Raw genomic sequence first — 27,595 nt, forward strand, 5'->3', positions numbered from 1 at the left:
TAGACAAAAGTGAAGAACTGATACGATGTGATCATGACACTTACAATTTTCCACAAACATTTTGTGAGACTATGGACAGTAGCTGCATAGTTTTCAGCCTGACATCATCTGTGAACAAGATGATTGATATTAATTAATAATGACCTACAAACCATAGTAGAAATTACCAAATTCATGATGAATGTACATTGTCTTCTTGTGATTTGCATCCGTCTGGCATCCTATGTTTCCTTTCATAACAGACTAACATCTTAGGATCACGTTCCACCTACCCCCGCCCTGTGGCTTCATCTAAATATGTGAACAGAAGGACATTTTTCATTGATTGAAGGACAGTCAATAATGATTTTCTAAAGACAGGCCTAAGCCAATTGTGTGTCTTTGCTGCAGGTTTTCTTCCTTGGGGTTTATTCTTGGTTTGTGCTGGGCCTCAGTAGGCAGAGACTAGTTCAGGGTCAATGGGTTTGCCCAGGATGGAACAGGTTGGCCAAGGTCTTTGATCATGGTGGAGCCTGGGGGTTGTGACCTCTTTTATTCCACATGATGATAACTGTACTGACCCATGATACTATGAATGCGTCCCAAATGGTACCCTATTTCCTAATATGTGCACTACTTTTAACCAGGGCACACAGTTCACTAGGTAGGGAATGGGGTGCCATTTGGAAACACACATAGCCCAACAGATGACCCCGCCTGCAGCTTAGTGCACTGTCGGGGCACGGCGCTGGTTAATTTCTAAAGGCAGGTTTGCTCATTGCATTTAGGCCCTGCTAACTGACTTTTGAACTCTTGATGTTCACCTTTGTTACATGCATTAACCAGGCTAGTTTGATATGGATATGAACCATTGCTCTGTGAAACACTGTACAAATAATACTTGAAAATAATTCTGATAACCTCAATATTATCAGGTTGACTTTGAATTCCTGAGATATTTTTTTACCCCACCCTTACTTTACACTGTTGCATGCATGATACAGTATATTGCCATCTTCACTGCAATGGTGTGATGTGCTAGATCTTGAATATGGGATTGTGCTGTGTAACCCAAACGAGGACATTGCGTTCATCCACCTCTGGCCTGCTGGCTCCCCTTCCTCTGCGGAAGCACAGCTCCCCCTCAGCCCAGTCAAAACTGTTCGCTGCTCTGGCACCCCAATGGTGGAACAAGCTCCCTCACGACGCCAGGACAGCGGAGTCACTCACCACCTTCCGGAGACATTTGAAACCCCACCTCTTTAAGGAATACCTGGGATAGGCTAAAGTATTCCTTCTAACCCCCCCCCCCCCCCCCCCCAAATTGTAAAGTGGTTATCCCACTGGCTATAGGGTGAACGCACCAATTTGTGAGTCGCTCTGGCTAAGAGCGTCTGCTAAATGACGTTAATGTGCCCTTGAGCAAGGCACTTAACCCTAATTGCTCCTGTAAGTCGCTCTGGTTAAGAGCGTCTGCTAAATGACTAAAATGTAAATGTAAATGTATTGCAGATGAGGTGATGTGTGAAGGTTACCAGGATATACTTTAACACAATCAGACCTGACCCATGCATTCTGCTCATGTGGAAAATGGATGTCTGCTGACACCTCAGTTTTGACCCAGACAATCAATATGATGTGACTATGACCTTATAGTCATTTGACCAATGCATTGCCTGCACAGATTACTGATACAGGCTAACAAAACTAGGATTTGTGTAGTTTGCTACGATCAACCCACAGGCTAGGTTTAGTTTTAAACTGGCTATTAAAACCCCCATTATGATCGTCTTCGGTGTTATCATATTATCATTCAAACTATGCAAACTTTCCAAATCTTCTGACCGAAAACGCAAGAGGCTATGCTACTATCGCAAATGTTGGTAGACTGTAAGATTAACTGCTACAACAGTGCCACCATCTGGCATTGTATGTTCATTACATCCTTTTGAAGAAAATCCTGCCAAAATGTTGCACTCGTTGTGGAGTGCATGGGTAATCTGTTTATATGGTGGTGGTGTGCTTTTTACTTAATTAGATAGTTTGCCATTGGAAACTTGTGATGTGACCAGACTGACATTTTAAATAAATCATAAGAATAACAATAACAATAAACATGTCAGGATGGTATGCGTATAGCTTAATGGAATTGAATGTCATTCCTCATATCATACCCAATGCCGATGTTCCCTTGAGCAAGAAATGTAACCCCCTAATATGCTCATTGGGCGCTGTATATCCCTCTGCTCAAGCCTCTCCAACCTAGTGTGTGTGTGTGTGTGTGTCGGAGTGGTTGGGGAAAAAAGCAGAAGACAAATTTCCATCTCATATGGACTAAATAAGTATATCTTATATTATCTTCTCAGATAAATGAAGTGCTCTGTTGTACACTCTTAGAGTTAATGTGACAAATGAGGTCATATCTTAAAATAACTTTAATTGAAAGAGCACCTTCCTAACAATAGTATAAGTGATTCTGAGATAAATGTAACTAAAAAAATACAATCATAATGTTCCACAGAGATAACCATGGTGTACAAACAGTTTTGTAGGCCTATATGTTATAACATAATCAGTGAACATTACATTATTGGTCTCCTGGACCTGAGCCCTGTTATGACAACATCCCTCAATCCCCGGACTATTAATTGAACCTGTCGCCACTAATAACACCATGAAGGCTGCGTTTGACCAGATGTAAAATAGTGAGATTGGTTCAATCCTAATCCACGGACCGGCTCGCCATATAGCGTGTAATTTATCATGAGTTATACAGCAGTTCAAGCATATTGTTCCATCTGAACATTAGTGCACACACAACGACCATATTAGCGACGCCCCTGGGCAAGCCTCAGATAAACCAACAACACTAGTCCATTAAGTGCCATCTGAATCACTGTCTGTCTGGACGAGCGAGCACATCCGCCCTGGCAGTACTGATGCTACTTAGCACTGGGAGCCAGCCATGTTGAACCCACTCACCCATTTCTCTGAACTTGCTGGAACGGGGAACTGGAAGGCTAAGGGAAAAAAAATGTTTTAATGAAAATAATTCATGACAATTATCGAGAATCTTTAAACGGTAATTCTGGTAATTTGCTCAATTTTCAGTTGTAGGCATAATAGGTACATGCTCCCATAACTTGTTCAGAGAGTTTTCCCTCCACCATCTGGCTATTGAGATAAGCTCCTGGGCATTGCCTTGATGGGCGCTCACCCGGTCTAATATTGAAGCAGCACCAGACCAGTGGTTTTCACACAAACACGCTTGTGGACCAGCCAAGGTCAGAGGCTGAATCCCCGGGCTTATGAGTAATTTATGTAATTCATTAGTTTGACTGTAGAAAAATCACAACTCCAACTGAGAGGACTGTCTTTGCATTCAGATTTGCAATTGAATCACGCCACCATTTGATATTCGATGCGAATAGGCATACACTATTTATTTGTTTAAATCGTTTACTTTACAAAATAGGCTAGTATGCATCTCATGGCATCTTGCCATGCACGGGTGGATTTGCTTCACTCACACTTACATTTAAGTATGGAGAGTTCACAGCATGCCAAAAAGTGTCCATTGTCAAAATCTGACTGAGTGTTCAGGCCTAGTGGTCCTGTGCTGTTCAGTAAGTAGCCTGTTTCGTCTCACTACTGTATATTTGAGATGTAAACATCTAAAATAATGTATGGGTTATCTTACATCGCCCTCATTTATACCAGTGAAACCAGTCGTTTCCAAATACCCGGCAGCGTTAGAGCAGAGTCAACAAGGCGCTGTCCAGTCACATGGTGCTGAAACCGCCACGAGCAGTAGTGGAGTGACTAGACGCGTGAGTTCGGTCACTGTGGTGACTAATTTAATGACATCTTTGCGATCACACTCTGTAATATGTGTCTACTTCCCCATTAAGAACTTTTTAAATATCCATGTTTTAACTGAGAACATCTACAAAAAAATGTGGGAGATGGGTGGTAATTTTCATCAAGCATAGCCTAATGTCATTCTGAATGCCAAGCACCAATACAAATACTGCAAGCTGAGTTTAACGCCATCTTAGGCTACACATTTTCTAATCAAGCAATCAACCATCGAAATATCAAATGGCATTTTCACAGAGCGTGAGAGAGCTCCTCAAAATGATAGCTGCGCCTTCGCAACAAAGGTAATTTCCTATGCAGGTTCGTCCATTCATTTGATTTCCTCCACACTCCTCAGAACAGAATGTAATTATCCACTGCCCATTTCTACCTCCCGCGGGAGTCTGTTTTTCCTCCCTTTCACCGTGCTCAGCTGTCAGTCAGTCCCCTGCTCCCTCTGGCCCCTCGCACTACATGACATTATGATCCACGTGCTGCCCTTTATCTCCCGCCACTTACTCAACAGTGGCGCCTCAAGCTCCGGAGCGACTGAGTGATGGTCCCGCATACCCGATTGCTAACTAACACTGTGATTCACTAAACGAAATAACCAATTAATAAACCTCACACAAACTTTGCAGAATGAGTGACTGAATCCGAAGAAAATACACAAGGTACAATGCGTAATTGGTTCCACTTTGAGAGAATTGGAGGACATTTGTTCAAACAACATGCAGGACCTATGATTATTCTCCAGATTGGCAATTAGAATAGCCTACAGGCCTACACACGGAGCCTACTGGAAATAACGTTGAACCAACGTGGAATAGACGTTGAATTGACGTCTGTGCCCAGTGGGAGGTTTACGCATCATTATAAGGGCTCAAATCAGCAGACATGATGCGTCTTCCTCATCAGTGTGCACCCTTGATTTTCGCTCTCAGAACTTGGCAGGAATGTGGGCAACCGTGTAGCACAGCTTGTGATCAAATTTATTTGTCCAGGGGGAGAGAGCAACAAACGCAACAAACGCTGGACCGGACAGGTTGGTATATTCAGTTGAGCGGGCATTGGCCCCGCCCTAAGTGTGCCTCCGTAGACCACCACAAGACAATTAATTGCCTTACTGAAACAAAGCCCATGTCGGGATGTTTCTGCAATCAATTAAATAGGTCTATCAAACCAATTGTGTCGTCTATTTGTAGCAACATTGTATGCATTTTGATGCAAAGTGTAACAATAATGAAACAACGGGGAAAACTGATTGGATTTGCAAAAAGCCATAAATGTAAGGGAATTTCGTCTTTTTTTTCATCCAACTTTTAACCTAAATCCAATGACAGGGTGACCTTTTTGGTTGATTTCACGTTGAATTCGCGTTAGATGAGGGGTAGTGTAAAGATAAATAAAATTAACCAAGAAATCATAAGGCCACTTATTTTTCCGTTCTAATTGTAGGCCAGAGCCGTATGACAATTTATAGCCTACTGCAGAATTGGTCCTTCAATGCGATGCTAAATGACATCAACAAGATGGGACTGAATAGGTTGGCGGTCGTTTCAAAAAATAGAATTCATAAGCTACAGCACCAGAATAGCCTAAAATAAAATGAATAATGCACGCCCTACAAAATGATGAGAGACAAATTGAGACGAGGATAGAGGAGAAATCATTATCAATTCGGATGTAAAATCAGAGTGAGGAGACCATGTGTGGTCTGGTAGCAGCCAGTGAGCAGGTGTTTTGGTGCGATGAATAGAGAGAGGAGAGCGGGTGATTCTCCCCCCTCCACCATGTGATGACGGTCAGACTGACTGTATCACCGGAGCGATGGTTTTTAGTCACTTTCAACAGCAACAAATCGACGACAGCAGCACTTGACGTAAAGCCTCCACCACAGAACCGGAGCAGCACGGATCAGAACAACGGGACTTGAAGTTGGTCCCACATTCAAATAATTTTGGTACCAAACACACAGAATGGAAATAGACAGCAGGCTGGATGGAGTGAGGATGTCGACGGAATATATCGCCTTGATTCTTTGACTGTAATTTCTAGCAATCGGTGATAGCATCTCTCTGATTTTGAATTGAAATGCTTTCGGTAAGGATAGTTATGACAATAGTTGCTGCAGGCTGCCGCATTGCCTGACCGCTTGGATAGTGTAATGTTTTTATGGTAATTGTAATATTAGTTTTTTGGGTGGGGATGGACGATAATGGCTGTCTTACAATTGTGTTTAAAAGGCTTTCAACATAGCTAGCAATTGGTAGCGGAACATATTTAGACCCATTGGGGAAGTCAGCAACAGCCAGTATTATGATTGAATTGAGAGCTATAAATGTCGACATATGAAAATAAACTTGGAAACAGAAGTCAAATGTAAGGTACAGGTGGAAACCTAATGGCGCTGTCCAAAAAGTGAATACAGCCAATGTTGCTTGCACCTTCTATCATACTCAGGGAAGCAGGACGATATCTGAAGTCAGGCTTTGATTTTAGGGTCCTGATTGAGAAGGTGCAATAGGCCTGTACGTGACGCATTCATTGTTCGCGATTTTGGCTGTATCTACGGTAACATTTTAGCTACCATTCAACATTGGCCGTGGACGTTGAAGCAAGAACGATGACTCACTTACAAGCCGGCTTGTCCCCAGAAACACTGGAGAAAGCCAAGGTGGAGTTAAAGGAGAACCCCGACACTGTACATCAGGACATTCAGGAGGTGAGGGACATGATTATCACGCGCCCAGACATTGGCTTTCTTAGGACAGACGATGCTTTCATCCTGCGCTTTCTCAGAGCGCGGAAATTTAACCATTTCGAGGCGTTCCGTCTCTTGGCCCAGTATTTTGAGTATCGTCAGCAAAATCTGGATATGTTCAAAAACCTCAAAGCAACCGACCCGGGCATCAAGCAAGCTCTCAAAGACGGATTTCCGGGGGTGTTGACCAACTTGGACAGATATGGCAGGAAAATACTCATTCTCTTCGCCGCTAACTGGGACCAGAGCAGGTAATGTCCGTCTGATATTAGGGAGCTGTCGATTCAGAACTACTCTAACACCACTTGACAGTTTGCTTGCTTGCTCTATTTACTTTTCACAAATCTGTGTTATTGGTTTTGTTAGAGCCTAGTCTTATGAACATAACCGAAACAATTGAACTATTAACCCAAAGGCAATCCATGTCAGTATCATGGATGTAGGCAATGAGAAAAGTTTAGGCTGCACAGGCCAGTAGAAATTCTATCATCACCCCACTAGTGAATGAGGAATGTAAGGACTGAATCAGATACAGTCAAATATAGTTTCACCACATTACTTAATTGCAGAGATTTGACTTTAGGGGCCCACTTATGTGATCTCCATAGTCACAATGACAATTACATGAGTAATTTAAAACAGCCTTTTCAGACCTCACCCAATAGCAGGATGTGATGAACAAACAAAATGCCACCAGGAGTGGCCATTAACTTCACCAATAACAGCACTCACACAAGTCAAATTGTCTCTCCAATCTGATTCTCTGTGTTACTCTCCTGAATGAAAATGGTAAGAGTCACTTCCAGTATATAATGCCAAACAAGGGTATACTGGTTACATTTCATTTGAACTGGGATTACAGTACTAAGATGACATGGTACATTTGTTATTTAATAATAATTACACAATAATCACTTATTACTACTTTGTAGAACCAATTGCCCCTCTTATGTTTGTAATCTAGGCTACATAGAATAGTCTCCTAATGCTTTTCTCACATCTATAGGTATACATTTGTGGATATACTGCGAGCTATTCTGTTGTCGCTGGAGTCCATGATAGAAGATCCAGAGTTACAGGTGAATGGATTTGTCCTGATCATCGACTGGAGCAACTTCACATTTAAGCAAGCCTCCAAACTAACACCGAGTATGCTGAGACTGGCCATAGAAGGTCTACAGGTAATAGTCTCAACATTTTTCTAACCCTTCTCTTTTGTGGGCTCAACATCACTCAGATGAAGTTCTTAGCTACTTTTGACACTTGACTCCATTTACTGAGATTACCCAGATTACTCCTAATTTAGATGGGTTTGCCACATTTAATCATTTTAGTCAAGCCTACAACAGGGATCTTGTCCTTTTGGGATTTTGAATACACCAGGCACTTGTAAGTGCTGCATTTTTGAAGTGCAGATCTCCATTGTTCTTATGGTAGCTTATAGAAGTATAGCTCTACTGCTTCTAGTTTATATGCGTTGAACATTAGAGACAGGCTCTATTTCAACCAATGGCAACTGCTCGGCATCCGACCGTAAGGAGCTACAGAGGGTAGTTCGTAATGCCCAATACATCACTGGCCAAGCTTCCTGCCATCCAGGACCTATATACTAGGTGGTGTCAGAGGAAGGCCCAAAAAATTGTCAAAGACTCCAGTCACCCAAGCCATAGACTGTTCTCTCTGCTTCCGCACGGCAAGCGGTACCGGAGCACCAAGTCTAGGTCCAAAAGGCTCCTTAACAGCTTCTACCCCCAAGCCATAAGACTGCTGAACAATTAATCAAATGGCCACCCGGACTATTTACATAATCAAATGGCCCCCCCGTCCCCCCCCCCCCCCTGCTGCTACTCGCTGTTTATTATCTATGCATAGTCACTTTACCCCTACCTACATGTACAAATGACCTCGACTAACCTGTACCCCCGCACATTGACTCTGTACCGGTACCCCCTATAGCCTCGTTATTGTTATGTAATCTTATTGTGTAACTCTATTTCTTGAACTGCATTGTTGGTTAAGGGCTTGTAAGTAAGCATTTCTTGGTAAGGTCTTCACCTGTTGTATTCGGCGCATGTGACAAATAACATTTGATTTGATTTAATTTACCACACATGGTCCTGCACACCTACTGGAATAGGTGGACACGTCTCTGAATATTCACGAGAAACTCTTTCTGATCAACTATCTTATCATTCTCTTGGTTATGTGACAAACTGTTCAAATGTAAAAGCACTTTCACTCAATAATCACTTTCCTGTACTCTCAGAAACTACTTTACAATCAAAGACTTGCATAAGAAATAACTAATGATATTTACATTTTGATTACTGGCAGTGTAGGCCTATGATTGCAATCTTCAGCAGGTGATGCAGAGAATCAAATTTGAACAACATTCCTTTGACCCTGTTCAATCATTTCTAATGGAAGAGAAAAATACAAGGTCTCTGGCCAAGTGCATGCTTTGGTAGCTGGCCAACTAAAATATAAATATGATGTGGAGCCTAAGCCTATAACCTAATAACAATGCATACAGACATTTTTCTGAACGACCTTGCGAATGTCAGACAATTCCTCTTGTAACCCATTATTCAAATTCCAGTGTATGAAAAGTTTAGATAGGCTTGTTCTATAGCCGTGTAGCCTTGTATAATGTACCATGTAGAGCATAGACAGTTATCACCAGAGAGGTTTGTTGACTGAATATCAATGGAGGACCATGATGAGGCCGTTGCACATTCCATTGCTTCTCCAGACACAGATTAGACTGTGAATAATTGATCTATTTGATCTGCTATTAGTATCTCAGTCTCCCAATGTGCCACTACCAAATCATGCGGGAACCCACTGTTGTCGTCCGTTGAATGGAAAAGAAAAGAAAACACACAGAAACATTGTATAACTAATGGAATCAGCCACATTTTTCTCCCTGTCTGAGTCAGAGACTGAAAAACCCTGACTGAATCTGTTTCCATTTGAGCAAGTTTATACTGTATCTACTGTAAAAAAATATATGTTAATCAGCTCAACAATAGTATGTACTTCATAAGGTATATAGGATATTATTACATGGTATGGTATACCACTATTGATTTTCCACCTCAGACACAATATGTGTTGTCCAGTGCTGGACCCCTCTCCTTATAATGCTAAAATTAGAGAGAAAAGTTTCTCCTCTGTAATCAATAGTGGTGACCTATCTGTGAGCCCACTTGACACTGAGCACTGAGAGTATCTCAGGGTGTTGCGGCCCCCTGGTGGGTTTTGTAATGACATTGAGGGGGTTTGTGTGTACGCCTCATGAGTCACTATGCCTGTCATTAAGGGCCTGAGCTGCTAAAGAAATCACACACAAAAACTCACACAAAAGCACTTCCAAGACCTCAACATTAGGTTTTCATCCTCAGCTGAGGTTAACACTCGTTGTCTCTATGGTTATTGATTTAGGAAAATACCAAGACATGTCAAGATGTTCTTTTTTCGTATTATGTTGTGAAGGACATGTAATAGCTGATGATCCATCTTACATGTCATTTGTACCAGGTGCAGCTTACTGTTCGCTGCCCACCAGTGTGAGTGTGTGTGTGTGTCTATGTGTGTGTACTTGCGTGCGTGTGTGCGTACGTGTGTGATCTTCAGGATCTTGGTTCAGGTTGTTTATAATTTCCTGCCAGTACATTTGTTATTGCACATGGGTGGTGCGTTCAGAATACTATGAAGAATTTCAACACTACTGACAACAATGAAAACCGTTTAACACTACCACTGGCAACAATGAAAACACTCTGATTTACAGAGACTGTGGAAGATTCTGAAGCTTAACAGAAAAATGGAAATTCACAGAAAATCTCAAGATAGCCCATAAGGATATTTCAAAACACATCTCCAACTGTGTGATAATTTAGTTCCTTATTCCAAAACTGACAGTCACATCTATTGTTTTTGGAATGGCTAATACACAGAGCACAAACTCTGCTAGATATTTCATTGTGTATTTGCAAAAGAAGAGAAAGAAATTAATACTTGTTTACAGCGCAGATATTCTTGGCAAATCAATACCAAGAAAAACAAATGCTTGGACTGAGTAGAACACACCATGCTGGCCGTGGTTTCCCCAAGCTATACTTTGTTATCTTAGAGCCTCTGTTGTTTCCTCTTGCTCCCTCTGTCTCTGTCTTACCGATGCCTTTTGTCCCTCTCAGTCTAGAGAAATAACCCGTGTTCAGCAGCCAATCACAACAGACCAGTCCTCCCCATCCCACCCCACACTGAGTTTCCGTGGCAACCTGTCCATCCGCCATGCTATGTACTCTCCAGATGAGCTGTGCTGCTAGATGAGAGCCATTCTCCCTCAGTGTGGGTGATGATGTGTACATTGTTTCTGTGGGTTTTAGACAGAGTGGGGGATAAATCTATTTTTCAACCTGTTTACGTTAAAGGTCCAATGCAGCTGTTTTTATCTCAATATCAAATCATTTCTGGGTAACAATTAAGTAACTTACTGTGATTTATTTAAATTAAAATGGTCAAAAAGAAAAAAAAAAAGCTTCTTAGCAAACAGCAATTTCTCAAGCAATAATTTTGCTAGGACTGTCTGGGAGTGAGGAGGGGAAAATTAAAAACTAGATGTTATTGGCAGAGAGGTTTGGAGCTCTCTTTCTTATTGGTCTATGAATTAATTTACCACCTGGCGATGTCACCGGTCAGGCCAAAACTCGATCCCACCAAAACAGGCTGAAATTTCAGGCATTCTTTTTAAACAGCTCTTACGCTATAAAAAAATAAATAAAAATTCACAATTTCACAGTATTATTCTAACTGCATAGTGTGCAAATATATATAAAACACAGGGAAATAACGTGTTTGACTGCACTGGGCCTTTAACATAATTCTGCAGATGTAGGGCTGTAGTCAATCCCTCTGTCGATTTGGCCTGTTTCTCCATAATTATGTAACATGGTGCAATGGTGCTAATTCACATCTTAAAAGGTGACAGCTTAAAATCCATTTAGCCAGCCTCAATCCATCAGTTTTAATTATAGATGAGGGCAACACATTTTTCAAAAGCTCTTGTGCAACAAGATTTAATGTGGCCAAATTCTCATTACTTCTAATAATGATAGTAGGACATTGTCAGTGAAATAATTGGAACCGCAAGAGGTTCATGCTTGGAGCTATCTTCAGAGCTCATTTTTTTAGCACTCTATAAAGTATTCATACTGCACTGACATTTTTTTCTAATGTGTAAAAAGAAGAATTTCACATTTGTTTTTTCTGCGTATGGCAAATAGACTTATTTCAGTAGCAGCAGTCAAGGCTGTTTTGTGCATTGAGGCCAGTCAATGTACAGTGGGGAGAACAACATTTACATTTACGTCATTTAGCAGACGCTCTTATCCAGAGCGACTTACAGTTAGTGAATACATATTTTTTTATACTGGCCCCCCGTGGGAATCGAACCCACAACCCTGGCGTTGCAAACGCCATGCTCTATCAACTGAGCTACATCCCTGCCGGCCATTCCCTCCCCTACCCTGGACAACGCTGGGCCAATTGTGCGCCGCCCATGAGTCTCCCGGTCGCGGCCGGCTGCGACAGAGCCTGGATTCGAACCAGGATCTCTAGTGGCACAGTTAGCACTGCGATGCAGTGCCTTAGACCACTGCGCCACTCAGGAGACTCACGAGACTATCAAACAAGTATTTGATACACTGCCGATTTTGCAGGTTTTCCTACTTACAAAGCATGTAGAGGTCTGTAATTTTTTATCATAGGTACACTTCAACTGTGAGAGACGGAATCTAAAACAAAAATCCAGAAAATCACATTGTATGATTTTTAAGTAATTAATTTGCATTTTATTGCATGACATAAGTATTTGATACATCAGAAAAGCAGAACTTAATATTTGGTACAGAAACCTTTGTTTGCAATTACAGAGATCATATGTTTCCTGTAGGTCTTGACCAGGTTTGCACACACTGCAGCAGGGATTTTGGCCCACTCCTCCATACAGACCTTCTCCAGATCCTTCAGGTTTCGGGGCTGTCGCTGGGCAATACGGACTTTCAGCTCCCTCCAAAGATGTTCTATTGGGTTCAGGTCTGGAGACTGGCTAGGCCACTCCAGGACCTTGAGATGCTTCTTACGGAGCCACTCCTTAGTTGCCCTGGCTGTGTGTTTCGGGTCGTTGTCATGCTGGAAGACCCAGCCACGACCCATCTTCAGGTTGTTGGCCAAGATCTCGCGATACATGGCCCCATCCATCCTCCCCTCAATACGGTGCAGTCGTCCTGTCCCCTTTGCAGAAAAGCATCCCCAAAGAATGATGTTTTCACCTCCATGCTTCACGGTTGGGATGGTGTTCTTGGGGTTGTACTCATCCTTCTTCTTCCTCCAAACACGGCGAGTGGAGTTTAGACCAAAAAGCTCTATTTTTGTCTCATCAGACCACATGACCTTCTCCCATTCCTCCTCTGGATCATCCAGATGGTCATTGGCAAACTTCAGACGGGCCTGGACATGCGCTGGCTTGAGCAGGGGGACCTTGCGTGCGCTGCAGGATTTTAATCCATGACGGCGTAGTGTGTTACTAATGGTTTTCTTTGAGACTGTGGTCCCAGCTCTCTTCAGGTCATTGACCAGGTCCTGCCGTGTAGTTCTGGGCTGATCCCTCACCTTTCTCATGATCATTGATGCCCCACGAGGTGAGATCTTGCATGGAGCCCCAGACCGAGGGTGATTGACCGTCATCTTGAACTTCTTCCATTTTCTAATAATTGCGCCAACAGTTGTTGCCTTCTCACCAAGCTGCTTGCCTATTGTCCTGTAGCCCATCCCAGCCTTGTGCAGGTCTACAATTTTATCCCTGATGTCCTTACACAGCTCTCTGGTCTTGGCCATTGTGGAGAGGTTGGAGTCTGTTTGATTGAGTGTGTGGACAGGTGTCTTTTATACAGGTAACGAGTTCAAACAGGTGCAGTTAATAGAGGTAATGAGTGGAGAACAGGAGGGCTTCTTAAAGAAAAACTAACAGGTCTGTGAGAGCCGGAATTCTTACTGGTTGGTAGGTGATCAAATACTTATGTCATGCAATAAAATGCAAATTAATTACATAAAAATCATACAATGTGATTTTCTGGATTTTTGTTTTAGATTCCTTCTCTCACAGTTGAAGTGTACCTATGATAAAAAATTACAGACCTCTACATGCTTTGTAAGTAGGAAAACCTGCAAAATCGGCAGTGTATCAAATACTTGTTCTCCCCACTGTATATTATATGCTGTTCTGTCTGAGGCTTGGAATAAGGAAAGTACTTTGTGAAGATATGTAGTATAAATATGTTTTATGGCTTTATGCTTGAGAATGAAAGCACTAGATAATTAGATGGAATATTTTGACCGCCAGGTTTATTAGATTTGTTTTTGCTTTGATTTAACTTGGGCTTTGCCTGATCTTGGTATGCCCTTGAGACTTGTTCGATTGATTAAAAGCTGTTATCTCTGTCTGTGTCTTTTCCCTTTTGTTATCTAACATCCAAATCCCTCGGACTGCATATATATTAGCTGTCCAGTCAGTCTCTCATCTATCAATGCTCTTCTACATACTGGAGCTACTGTACACATCATGTGTATGTAGTACTGCAGGGAGAACAACCTTTTCCTAGACAAATGCTTCTTAGAATCCACTGAGAAAAAGAAAGAAGACATGTTTTTTTGTATTGGTCAGTATCCTTAGCCAACTCAGTGTTGCTGTATTATTTGGATGGAGACTATAGAGGTTTGATTCATCCATAGGCAGTGATGTCATTACAGATCCATAAAATACCCACTGAGCTTTGAAGGGGTTAAACAAAGTGTCTGTCCTTTTCTACTAAATTGGTGAAAAGGCCAGCAGAAGAACACTGACCGGATCCTAATGCCATTCTATGAATAACTCATTGAGCTCGGATGTACTGTATCCCATCGATTGCATGTTTTATTAAGCCCTCCATCTGGTTGTCTGACTGTGAATCTCCCATCTGGATGTTCAGCTCCACTGCCTCTTATCCCACAGCCCTGTCCAGGAGACTCTCGGCTGGCTGAGGAAACAGCAGCAGACATACCTGGGACCGAGGGGCAGAGGAAAACGAATTGTTAGTCTGCTTGCCTCAGATTCCAATTCCGCCTGGCACTCTGGAGTTTTGTTGTCGTTTTTCCTGCAGCAGAACTGTGCTGGTCTGGTCTGCAACAGGATTGGACTAGCCAATGAGTGGAGCTTCATCCCTCACTCGCACTGCTAAGTAAAGCAGGCCGGATCTGGCTGGTGCAGATAAAGTGTCTCCTGTTATTGACATGACCTATCGTTTGTGACTGTGTCTCTTCTCTCTCTCCTTTCTCCTCTCTTTATTACCATGGCTAAATGTGTTAATTCCAGGGTGTATCTCTTGAAAGAAAGCAGAGAATTTGCAATGGTTTTGTCATTTAAAATGTTCACTTAACTTCAATCAAAAGCCTTCCCCAAGGATAATGCTGCTGCTCACTGTAATCTGCTTTTAAACTAGTGCACACGAAGAGGTCTGATTCCAGTAAAGCGTTATAACAAAGTAGCATCTTCACTTCAGGCTACATTTCCTTTTTAAAAAGGGCTCTGCTAAATTGATGTTTTCTTTTTTCATTTTCACCGCAGGATGAGTTCACTCATCCTTTATCAATGACTCCTGACAGGAGCAGAGCAGAATTTAGAGAGCTCGTCAAGCCAGGAAAAGATGGGCTCATCAGCTTCTAAAAAAAGAACAGGAGGACATGAGAGCCGCATGCCAGAATTTTCAAGATCGACAGTAGTGGAAGATCAAATAGGATTGACATATTATAGGCTATAGTCTTTTAGTATACACCGTCGCATCTTTTGGGTGTGCATATACCCTTTTGTCATGTTTACAAATCCGTTGCCAAATTCATTCAAGACAATGAAGCCCAAGATCAAATGAGAGTCACTGTTGCAATCGGTTAATCAGCATGTTTTGGTCTACAAATAACATGTCATCAGTGTATAGCATCGACTCCTTGTAGTACAACACAGTTTGTAAACTCCTCATTCTGGGATTTTGCCAGTACGTGTTGGTCAGTGTTCACTGATGGGTTTGACAGCTTGGCTTTATAGGCTTCTATTGCCATAAATGCCTCTTTGCAATGCAAGGGAATGCCGCATCAGCAATCAATGCCTGGTTAGATGGACTGCCCTTGAACCTCTGCTCTAGTCTCTTGCTTTTGTTGCTTGGGAAATCTGCAATGTAACATCATGTACATTTAGATATCCAACAAAGGGACATCAGGAGGCTAAGCTGTGACATCACAGCCACCAAGAGATCAAAGTAATGACATGTCTATTAACTAATATGTCCAAACATAAGCTAATAAGCTAATAAACCAATTGGAAATTATCTTGTGATAAAAGAGCTTTGGAGCCCTGCAAAATGGCCCATATACGCCAAAGTCCATCTGTTCATGTTCCACGCTGCTGGCCTCAGATGATGTTTGCATGTCATCTGTCTTTTTAGCTGATCAGTTTCAAGTTTGAACCCATAAGAGTCTAAGGGGGGTTCTACTAAGCTTTATGGAATTGTTTTAAGAAGGTCATACCAAGGATCATTTAGTGATTTGATTTGGAATTTTAAGACACTTTTAAGTATAAAAACATATATATGTGCACAGGCATTCTATCGGTCAGCCCTATCACCAGTAAGAGGTTGAGTTAGGACCCAGCATGCCAACCCAGCAGAAGTGTTGTTCTTTAGTGATATTAGATTATTCTTGTGGTTTAATCAATTGAAGGTTCATCACAGAAATGGAGACAGATACAGTGGGGAAAAAAAGTATTTAGTCAGCCACCAACTGTGCAAGTTCTCCCACTTAAAAAGATGAGAGAGGCCTGTAATTTTCATCATAGGTACACGTCAACTATGACAGACAAATTGAGGAAAAAAAATCCAGAAAATCACATTGTAGGATTTGTAATGAATTTATTTGCAAATTATGGTGGAAAATAAGTATTTGGTCACCTACAAACAAGCAAGATTTCTGGCTCTCACAGACCTGTAACTTCTTCTTTAAGAGGCTCCTCTGTCCTCCACTCGTTACCTGTATTAATGGCACCTGTTTGAACTTGTTATCAGTATAAAAGACACCTGTCCACAACCTCAAACAGTCACACTCCAAACTCCACTATGGCCAAGACCAAAGAGCTGTCAAAGGACATCAGAAACAAAATTGTAGACCTGCACCAGGCTGGGAAGACTGAATCTGCAATAGGTAAGCAGCTTGGTTTGAAGAAATCAACTGTGGGAGCAAATATTAGGAAATGGAAGACATACAAGACCACTGATAATCTCCCTCGATCTGGGGCTCCACGCAAGATCTCACCCCGTGGGTCAAAATGATCACAAGAACGGTGAGCAAAAATCCCAGAACCACGGGGGGACCTAGTGAATGACCGGCAGAGAGCTGGGACCAAAGTACAAAGCCTACCATCAGTAACACACTACGCCGCCAGGGACTCAAATCCTGCAGTGCCAGACGTGTCCCCCTGCTTAAGCCAGTACATGTCCAGGCCCGTCTGAAGTTTGCTAGAGTGCATTTGGATGATCCAGAAGAGGATTGGGAGAATGTCATATGGTCAGATGAAACCAAAATATAACTTTTTGGTAAAAACTCAACTCGTCGTGTTTGGAGGACAAAGAATGCTGAGTTGCATCCAAAGAACACCATACCTACTGTGAAGCATGGGGGTGGAAACATCATGCTTTGGGGCTGTTTTTCTGCAAAGGGACCAGGACGACTGATCCGTGTAAAGGAAAGAATGAATGGGGCCATGTATCGTGAGATTTTGAGTGAAAACCTCCTTCCATCAGCAAGGGCATTGAAGATGAAACGCGGCTGGGTCTTTCAGCATGACAATGATCCCAAACACACCGCCCGGGCAACGGAGTGGCTTCGTAAGAAGCATTTCAAGGTCCTGGAGTGGCCTAGCCAGTCTCCAGATCTCAACCCCATAGAAAATCTTTGGAGGGAGTTGAAAGTCCGTGTTGCCCAGCGACAGCCCCAAAACATCACTGCTGCATGGAGGAATGGGCCAAAATACCAGCAACAGTGTGTGAAAACCTTGTGAAGACTTAAAGAAAACGTTTGACCTGTGTCATTGCCAACAAAGGGTATATAACAAAGTATTGAGAAACTTTTGTGATTGACCAAATACTTATTTTCCACCTTAATTTGCAAATAAATTCATTAAAAATCCTACAATGTGATTTTCTGGATTTCTTTTTCTCATTTTGTCTGTCATAGTTGACGTGTACCTATGATGAAAATTACGGCCTCTCTCATCTTTTTAAGTGGGAGAACTTGCACAATTGGTGGCTGACTAAATACTTTTTTCCCCCACTGTATTATTGACTCACTGGTAGATCTGGGGTACCAAGGCCCTCTGTTGGAGGATGGCGCACTGGAGGCTGCAGTGAGCGGGGGAGCAGCAGCACCAGAGTTCACCAAGGTGTGTGCCTGGATCGTCTCAGAGCTCAAGCTCTACTGTCAGCTGGAGGAGAATGTCCATGCCACCAACTGTCCCAGTGAGACAGAGGGGTTCCAGCTGGAGATGAGTGGTCTTCTGTCTGAGCTGGCCTGTCCTTACAATGTTCTTACCACAGGAGATGTCACCCAGAGGCTCCTCAACAAGACAAACTGCCTATTGCTCATCACCTTTCTGATCTCGGAGCTGAAGGCCTCCAGGATGATCCTGGTCAACAAGCCTCAGAAGGCAGCCCAGGAAGCAGGGGGCAGTGTTGTCTTTATGGAGCTGAAGGGGATCTGTGTGTCCCTGGGCATGTCCAAACCCCCAGCCAACATCACCATGTTCCAGTTCTTCAGTGCGAGAAGAAGCTGAAAGAAGCTCTAGCCAAAGTGCCATCAACTCATGTTGGGGGTCTTCTGATGAAGAAGGCACTTGGACCAGTTCACTTTGAAAAAATCGAAGCCATCAATCAAGCACTTGTGAATGAGTATGAAGTCCGAAGGAAGATGTTGAAACGTCTTGACGTGACAGTTCAGTCCTTTGGTTGGTCTGACAAAGCTAAGAAACATGCTGAAAAGCTGGCCAATGTATACCCGCCTCTGCGTTCAACCCTCGCCACAAAGAGCAAAGTCTCGGTGGCTCACCTCTTTGCTGCATGAGAGGACCTCTCCAAGATTATGCGCACAAGGAGTGGCAGGATGAGGGAGAGGACTGCTTGTGCCATTAACAAGGTTCTGATGGGACGCGTGCCAGACAGAGGTGGGCGACCCACTGAGATTGAGGCGTGCCCACCAGAGATGCCCACCTGGCAGAAGAGGCAAGACGGTCCTCAGGGAGGGAGGTGGACACTATGGCGGGGGTGGACGAGGAGGCGTCAGGGGGGGCTACGACCAGCACTCTCAGGGGGGCCGAGGGGGTTACGAGCGAGGAGGAGGGGGTTATGAAAGGGGCGGGAGGGGGCGGCAGAGGGGGCAAGGTGCAGGGAGGCTGGTCGGACGGAGGAGGAGGTGGAGGTGGTGGTGGTGGGGGTGGTGGTTACCAGGGTCATTACCAGGAAGGAGGTGGCCATCAAGGGGGTGGGGGGAGAGGAAGTCACGGGGGTGGACAATTTCAAGGGGGCTTTCAGGGCCCTGGTTACCCTGCAGTAGGGCATCAAGGGGGAGGAGGAGGGGGCGGAGGAGGAGGTGGTTACCAACACGACAACCAAAATCAAGAAGGCGGTTGCCACCAGGACAGGGGTGGCCGAGGGGGTCGCGGGGGTAGAGGAAGAGGTGATGGTAGGGGAAGAGGTCAGGGAGAAGGTTGGCGAGGGGGTCAGAATTTGAACCAAGGAGGACAGTTTGAACAGTTTTTCCAGCAGGCTGGCCAGCAGTACAATCAAGCAGGCTTTAGCCAGAGGAGCAAAAACTACACTAGTTGAAAAGAAAGTGCAGGCCACTGAAGCAGAGATCATGCAAGTCATGAAGTGAAAACTCCTTATTTTCTAAATGTGAATATGAATATAAAGCATGGTTATTATAATTTCTTCCCTAAACCGAATAAGAATGTGAAGAGTGACCATGTCTCCAACTGAAGAGAAAGTCCAGGTCATGCATAGCCTAGTCCCCTGTAGCTCAGTTGGTAGAGCATGGTGCTTGCAACGCCAGGGTTGTGGGTTTGTTTCCCACGGGGGGCCAGTGTGAAAATGTATGCACTCACTAACTGTAAGTCGCTCTGGATAAGAGCGTCTGCTAAATGGCTAAAATGTAATAATTACATTATTTGATGAATAATTATTTTTGACCTTACTGCTATTAGCCCATACAAATGCATGGAATAACAGATTCACTACATGGAACAAAAAAAGTTTGTTCTGAAGTGTCTGTCCTATATCTGAGAGATATACGAAAGATCAAGAAGCATTATTTTAATTTTATTTTTTACATGTATTTAACCCCTTATTTTTGGCACTAAACAGTCTCCATATATACAGTACCAGTCAAAAGTTTGGACACACCTACTCATTCTAGGGTTTTTCTTGATTTTTTCTTATTTTCTACATTGTAGAATAACAGTGAAGACATCAAAACTATGAAATAACACATATGGAATCATGTAGTAACCAAAAAAGTGTTAAACAAAATATATTTTATATTTGAGATTCTTCGAAGTAGCCACCCTTTGCCTTGATGACAGCTTTGCACACTCTTGGCATTCAGATATCTCTAGCCACTTCCGTAGATGCGGAAATCGACCTTAGGTGGTTAATGTCACTTGAAACTGATCAGCTAAAAAAAGCAGATGACATCCAAACATCTGAGGCCAACAGCACGGAACATGAACAGATGATCACAGTTAAGCTTCATGCTCTCACAATCATGGAGGTTGTCCTCCCCAAATGAAACCGCAGCAGAAGTATCTTGTAGCTAGAATAAATAAATGAGGGCAGCGGTGATTTCTATTCTTTCCCCTTTCCTCCTTCCCTCAACATCACACTAGGGGTACAGATCAATCCACTTCCACCACCAACAACCAGAGGAGGAAGACAGAGCCTCCATCATGTATTCTGTTTTGTGTTTCATGTATAATGCAGATGGCGCCTTCATCCTAGTCAAAGCTGTCGGATGGATCACAAAGCGGGAGGGACAATATTAGGCAGGCTGATGCTGCTCTCAGAGACATACTCCAGGCTGTGGCAACCTGGGAGATTTGGCCGGGCGAGGTGACTCGGACCTCTTGCCCTCTTCCTGTCCACTGTCAGCTGTCTCTGTTCCTTGGTGTCAGATCTTTTATCTCAGCCTGCGAGTGCCTCCGCTGGTGCCAGACGCTGGACCGCCCGGTGTCCTTGCAGCCAGGCCAAGGGACGCTAACCCAGCTGTCCAGCATCACCGTGGCGACAGAGGCTTAAAGCTCAGTTCTGTCATCTTCACCATCAAAGTACATGACTCTTTTCTCTCTCAGACACATGCTAGCCCCACTGAGGGTGATGACGAGTATCCTGAACAAACGATGGACTCTTAACACCCTGATCCCTGTGATCACAGTACCTGTATGTAAAAGGATTAAGGTGGAAGGATCCTTCTGTTCGGCTTCAAGGCCTACATGTGCACATGAAGCCATTACTGTCCTGTTTTAAAAACGAACAGCTATCTGGTTATCTGCAAACTATCAGAAAATCAATATGCATAGCCAAGAGGCAAGGTCTATCTCCCATGGCAAGAACACCCTCTGGCACTTCAACTTGTTGTCTGAAAGTGTGATAGAAATAATTAGTATCCCGGTTTTCCATCTGTATTGTGATATGAGTTGATTGCCATACTTAGTCAGTAGAAGTATACGTTCCGCTCAGTAGAAAGGTACAGCATGGCTTGCGTTAATGAAGAACTCCCAGCTTGGGCTCTCTAAACTGGGAGGGAAAAACTCCATAATGACAGTCATGTCTGTGATCTGAAATGTCGGGCCTGATTAATATGGATGAGAAACAGACAGATTTAAGAGGGAAAGCTACAGCAAGCTAGCGACACCATCATTAACTACCTTCATTAGCTCATTTAAATGATACAGGTAGCCATTACACCAGTCTTAAACCTCAGTAAAGTCTTCAGAACAGATGGGAACCACACTTACATATGAAACAGAGACATTACCAACTTGTTAAATGTGGCCAGAGTTTACCCCAGGCTGTGTCACTAGATTACATGGAGTACTCTGGGTGTTCCTCCTGCGTCCGCCTCACAGACAATCCCCTAAATCATCAGATTACTCATTTACATAAACATTTCCCCAGGGATCCAGTTCTGGTGCTCGCCAGCCAACCCTGTTATGTCAGGATATAATCTCAGTATACTCCCTGTGTCCAAATTATGACACAGAGATTAGAACATTGTGAGAATAGTGTCCAAACTATGAGAACTGCCCTAGCTGCCAGTCTCCAACCTGCATGGCAATGTAACATGGCCCAGAAGGCAACAGCACTGAACAATTCAATGTTAATTCAATATACAGTAGCTATTAAGATAAATGGACTGGGTGATTTTCGATGAGCAACATTAACATAAACCCAATATGCAAACCCATCAAGATAAATCTGTAACATTGGAAAAGGGAATGGAAAATCACTTAATGATGTTCAATTTACATTCTACATAACAATGTTTAAATCCACTCTCATTAAAACATACTCTCCTCTGACATACTGTAATTTGAATAGAATAATATTAACACAGCAAAAGAGGATTAAGTTAGTAACCATACCATCAGGCAGAATAGTGAGTGTATTTGTGTTCTTTGTTGCCCACAGGACAGCTTCCCTGCCAGGTTCGGAGGAATCCATTTTGTGAACCAGCCGTGGTACATCCACGCCCTGTACACCGTCATACGGCCCTTTCTGAAGGACAAGACGAGAAAACGGGTAGGAGTAGAGTATGTTGTTGAGGGAACATAATGAAAAACCTTTTTGACAAAGACCATCGGGTCAACTGTATTGCTGTATAACCAATGAATGTCAGTTCATTGTGTTCAACATCATTTATCGTAGCCTTCTGAATAGCTGTAGTCATATAAACAGTGTTCAGGTCAGGACATAAGCTTTTCACAATGGCAAACCTATCCTCTCTAACATACTGTAGACTTTAGCATGCTGTTAGACTGTATACTGTATGCTCATTATCTATCTGTGTCAATGTTGTTGTGTTGTTTTGTCCATCCATCTGCAGATCTTCATGCATGGGAACAACCTGAACAGCCTTCACCAGCTCATGCACCCTGAGATCCTGCCCTCTGAGCTGGGGGGGATGATGCCCCCCTACGACATGGGAACCTGGGCCCGCACCCTCCTGGACCACGCCTATGACGAGGAGACCGAGTACTGCCCCGAGTCCTACAGCCTGTCTGTCAAAGACCTGGAGAAAGACCTGTCTCCCAAAACCATGAAGAGGTCCGTCTAGACTCTGGACAGTCATGTTATTCACGTGTGTCAATGTGATAGACTGTGTGTTGTGTCTTCATACGAGACAAAAGTAGAGGTGTCTGACATGTTAGTCTGTCAGATATATCATAGCTGATGTATTTTCTTCCAGGTACAGTGGGAAAAAAAAGTATTTAGTCAGCCACCAATTGTGCAAGTTCTCCCACTTAAAAAGATGAGAGAGGCCTGTAATTTCCATCATAGGTACACGTCAACTATGACAGACAAAATGAGGAAAAACAATCCAGAAAATCACATTGTAGGGTTTTTTATGAATTTATTTGCAAATTATGGTGGAAAATAAGTATTTGGTCAATAACAAAAGTTTCTCAATACTTTGTTATATACCCTTTGTTGGCAATGACACAGGTCAAACGTTTTCTGTAAGTCTTCACAATGTTTTCACACACTGTTGCTGGTATTTTGGTCCATTCCTCCATGCAGATCTCCTCTAGAGCAGTGATGTTTTGGGGCTGTCGCTGGGCAACACAGACTTTCAACTCCCTCCAAAGATTTTCTATGGGGTTGAGATCTGGAGACTGGCTAGGCCACTCCAGGACCTTGAAATGCTTCTTACGAAGCCACTCCTTCGTTGCCCTTGCGGTGTGTTTGGGATCATTGTCATGCTGAAAGACCCAGACACGTTTCATCTTCAATGCCCTTGCTGATGGAAGGAGGTTTTCACTCAAAATCTCATGATACATGGCCCCATTCATTCTTTCCTTTACACGGATCAGTCGTCCTGGTCCCTTTGCAGAAAAACAGCCCCAAAGCATGATGTTTACACCCCCATACTTCACAGTAGGTATGGTGTTCTTTGGATGCAACTCAGCATTCTTTGTCCTCCAAACACGACGAGTTGAGTTTTTACCAAAAAGTTATATTTTGGTTTCATCTGACCATATGACATTCTCCCAATCCTCTTCTGGGTCATCCAAATGCACTCTAGCAAACTTCAGACGGGCCTGGACATGTACTGGCTTAAGCAGGGGGACACGTCTGGCACTGCAGGAATTGAGTCCCTGGCGGCGTAGTGTGTTACTGATGGTAGGCTTTGTTACTTTGGTCCCAGCTCTCTGCAGGTCATTCACTAGGTCCCCTCGTGTGGTTCTGGGATTTTTGCTCACCGTTCTTGTGATCATTTTGACCCCACGGGGTGAGATCTTGCGTGGAGCCCCAGATCGAGGGAGATTATCAGTGGTCTTGTATGTCTTCCATTTCCTAATAATTGCTCCCACAGTTGATTTCTTCAAACCAAGCTGCTTACCTATTGCAGATTCAGTCTTCCAAGCCTGGTGCAGGTCTACAATTGTGTTTATGGTGTCCTTTGACAGCTCTTTGGTCTTGGCCATAGTGGAGTTTGGAGTGTGACTGTTTGAGGTTGTGGACAGGTGTCTTTTATACTGATAACAAGTTCAAACAGGTGCCATTAATACAGGTAACGAGTGGAGGACAGAGGAGCCTCTTAAAGAAGAAGTTACAGGTCTGTGAGAGCCATAAATCTTGCTTGTTTGTAGGTGACCAAATACTTATTTTCCACCATAATTTGCAAATAAATTCATTAAAAATCCTACAATGAGATTTTCTGCAATTTTTTTCCTCAATTTGTCTGTCATAGTTGACGTGTACCTATGATGAAAATTACAGGCCTCTCTCATCTTTTTAAGTGGGAGAACTTGCACAATTGGTGGCTGACTAAATACTTTTTTTCCCCACTGTATATCATAAAGTATATGGCTCATGTAATAACCACAGAAATAGGGCAGATATGGGACATAACTAGGGATTCCTATACCTATAAGATACATGGAAAACACATGATTGATTTTCTACAGTAGGAGTAATCCTTCAATAAATTGCACAACACTGTAGTACAGAGCACAGAGATCTATATTCTGGTTTGTGTGTTGTGTACTAAAGGCCTCTCACCGACATTATTCAGGGGGGTAGCTCTTAGAGATAAGCATAGGAAATGGTATACTTTGATATTATAATATGTATTCACTATTCAAAATGCAAAACTTATTCAGAGAAATTGTTCTCAGTGTTTCATTCAGGTGAGTGGTTTAGTTTCTGAAATCCTCCATGGCAGATAGATGTATGTTTTATAGAAATAATAAATGAGGCATGATGACTGACTAGTTTGCTTTAGTGACAGTCCCTTGTCTCGGTGAGTTTCTTTAGGGCTGTCTCTCTCGACTTACTGGGTCATGAAATGGAGTGAGCTCTGACTTTTTCAGAGTGCACTAGCTACCTTCTGGAGCATGAACAGAAGTGATGGAGTTTTACCTTTGGCAATAAGCTCAGTTCCACTCCTGCTGCCACACACAACCCTGTACTGAACCTGGACAGACATATGACATTGTCATGAAGGCCTTCTTGCCTTGAGAATATTAGCCTCTTCAATGTCCTTTTGTCCTTTTCTTTAGTGAGCCATCTAAATTTCTCGTGTGTGTGTGTGTGTGAAATACATGCACTTCCCCCAAGCATAGCACAGTATCCTTAGTAAAAATAAAAAAATAAGTGGTTTAGCAGATTTGAATCAGTGAAATTTACTATGAATGACATTTCTGCTTACCAAGACAATAGACTGACGCAGCAGTCAAAGCAGTGAGAGATAAGGTACTGTATGGGATTTTCATTGATTCATCAAGGAAATAAAAGCATTTAATAATGTCTTTATTCCTATTGTTACCTAAGCCCTCTGTTACCCTGCACTGCCCTGTATCTGTGACAGAAGCATTTGATTGGTGTATTATAGCATCATGGTCAGGGGCCTGCTATATGGTGAATTTAGTGCTGTAAATCACCAGCAGCCATATGATCTGAAGTGACTTATTTAGTCAGGGCTGTTAGCTCTCCACTTTACACTGCGATGTATACGCTCCACAAAGGTCAAGCCAACATTGCCTCTTCCATTACTTGATTAAAAAATAACAAAATCGGCTATGAGTCACTGTTGGAGAACCATATGCTCTGAATGATGAGCCGCTGTATCATGGCCACCCCATAATGACACAGCCATACTGAACTGTATGACTGTGATGCGTGTGTGTGTGAGTGGTGGACTGGCTCCCAGGCTGATCTGTTTTACTTCCCTGTTCACTGCTGCAGTAATTACATAGATCCCCGCTAGCAGCAGTAGCTTTATGAACTTCCAAATGTTAAGCTCACTGAGGCTGACAGGGTCCTACTATTTTAGTTTTACTATTCCAAAAGCAATTTGAGCCCCTGTGTAAATACTGTACAATCATCTATTTTATTTTGTTTGTTGGTGTTTTTTTGTTGCCACAGGTGAATGAAGCTCTGGTTGTTTTCTTAGTTATCATCATTAGTCGTATGAATGTTTTTCTGTCACAGCAGTCACAGGAGACCAACCTGTTCCAGACTTCTGCATGATGAATGATCACTCCTGTTCCCCAAAGCAGCTTAGGCTTCTGTTGGAGAAATACATCAGAAATAGGTCAGAGCAGTGTCTGAGGGTGACATTTTGTGATCGAATGACCTTTTCGGGCTCATGTACTATACAAGACAACACAATTTATATTTCTAGGAGATCATTTTTAATGTTTTGTTTGCTTTTGCGCGTGCGTGTGTGTGTGTGCACGTGTGTATGTTTGTGTGTTTTGGTGTATTGCACGTGACCCAAGGCCTCCTAAAACAATTCATGCTGGGGGATTTTGTGATGCATTTATGAAACCAATCGTCTATGACCTTGTATGATTCCTATGTGTGCTCCCTGCTCTGCAGGATTCAAGGGTGCTCTGGTGCTCGCACCTTTGCATCCCACACCTTTGTACTAGAGTAGGCGAGAAGTCCTCAGTGATACTGCTTCAATGAGCACAGGCCCCTCTGATGCCAGTCATCTTTTATTCATATCCACAGGTCCCAGTCGGTGGTGGAGCCCGGAGTGCTTAAACGGCCAGAAAAAGTGAAGAGCGAGGAGGAGAACATGCAGCCGCTGCTCTCGCTGGACTAAAGTACGGCTCGACAACACAAGCAGACCAAGAAACATCGCCCTCAGACAGAAAGACAGACAGAGGGGAGAGAATTCCCATGCTCCCTCAAACAAAAAAAGAACACAGAGAAATAACGATGCGAGGAAGAGGGAAGAGATTGGAGCACGAGGAGAACCTCTTCCAGCATCATAAAGATGGGAAAAGCCGGCATTTTGAGAGATATTTCTAAAAACGAAAAGGGAAGAAGAGATACTAGCAGAGTTCCATATGTTATTGTCAAGTGCCAATTCAAAACTGTAAATACACTTCTGATCTAAACACTAGGAGGATGGGGGAGTCAATGTGACAGGAACACATGTAAAGACTGCTGTTAATATTCTGTATGTGCTTCTCGTGAAATATTATGTGAAAAAAGTGGTACTGTAGGAGGCTGATGGGAAATCACGCTTAAAGGGGATTGGAAGCTGGGGGCTTTTGGGACAGTATTTAACATTTCCAAAACTGCAAGTGCAGCTCAGGATTTGTTCTAAAAATGATGAGGTTCTCTT

General features: G+C 43.0%; 1 protein-coding gene and 1 pseudogene across 2 annotated transcripts; both read left to right on the forward strand.

Moving 5' to 3' along the window:
• Positions 1-6,463: 6,463 nt before the first annotated feature.
• Positions 6,464-27,576, forward strand: LOC311106564 (clavesin-2; the record flags this gene model as incomplete). Its single annotated transcript, XM_084148944.1, has 5 exons — positions 6,464-6,852; positions 7,608-7,782; positions 22,423-22,533; positions 22,838-23,058; positions 26,974-27,576. The coding sequence occupies 5 exons, from the start codon at positions 6,464-6,466 to the stop codon at positions 27,065-27,067; spliced, it is 990 nt and encodes a 329-aa protein (XP_084005070.1). The 3' UTR covers positions 27,068-27,576.
• On the forward strand, positions 18,508-19,563 carry LOC311106397 (protein FAM98A-like; annotated as a pseudogene). The gene has a single exon. The product of its transcript is annotated as a protein FAM98A-like (transcript).
• Positions 27,577-27,595: the final 19 nt, after the last annotated feature.

The sequence above is a fragment of the Coregonus lavaretus genome (assembly GCF_964263955.1).
Source record: "Coregonus lavaretus genome assembly, chromosome: 31".
Lineage (NCBI taxonomy): Eukaryota > Metazoa > Chordata > Actinopteri > Salmoniformes > Salmonidae > Coregonus > Coregonus lavaretus.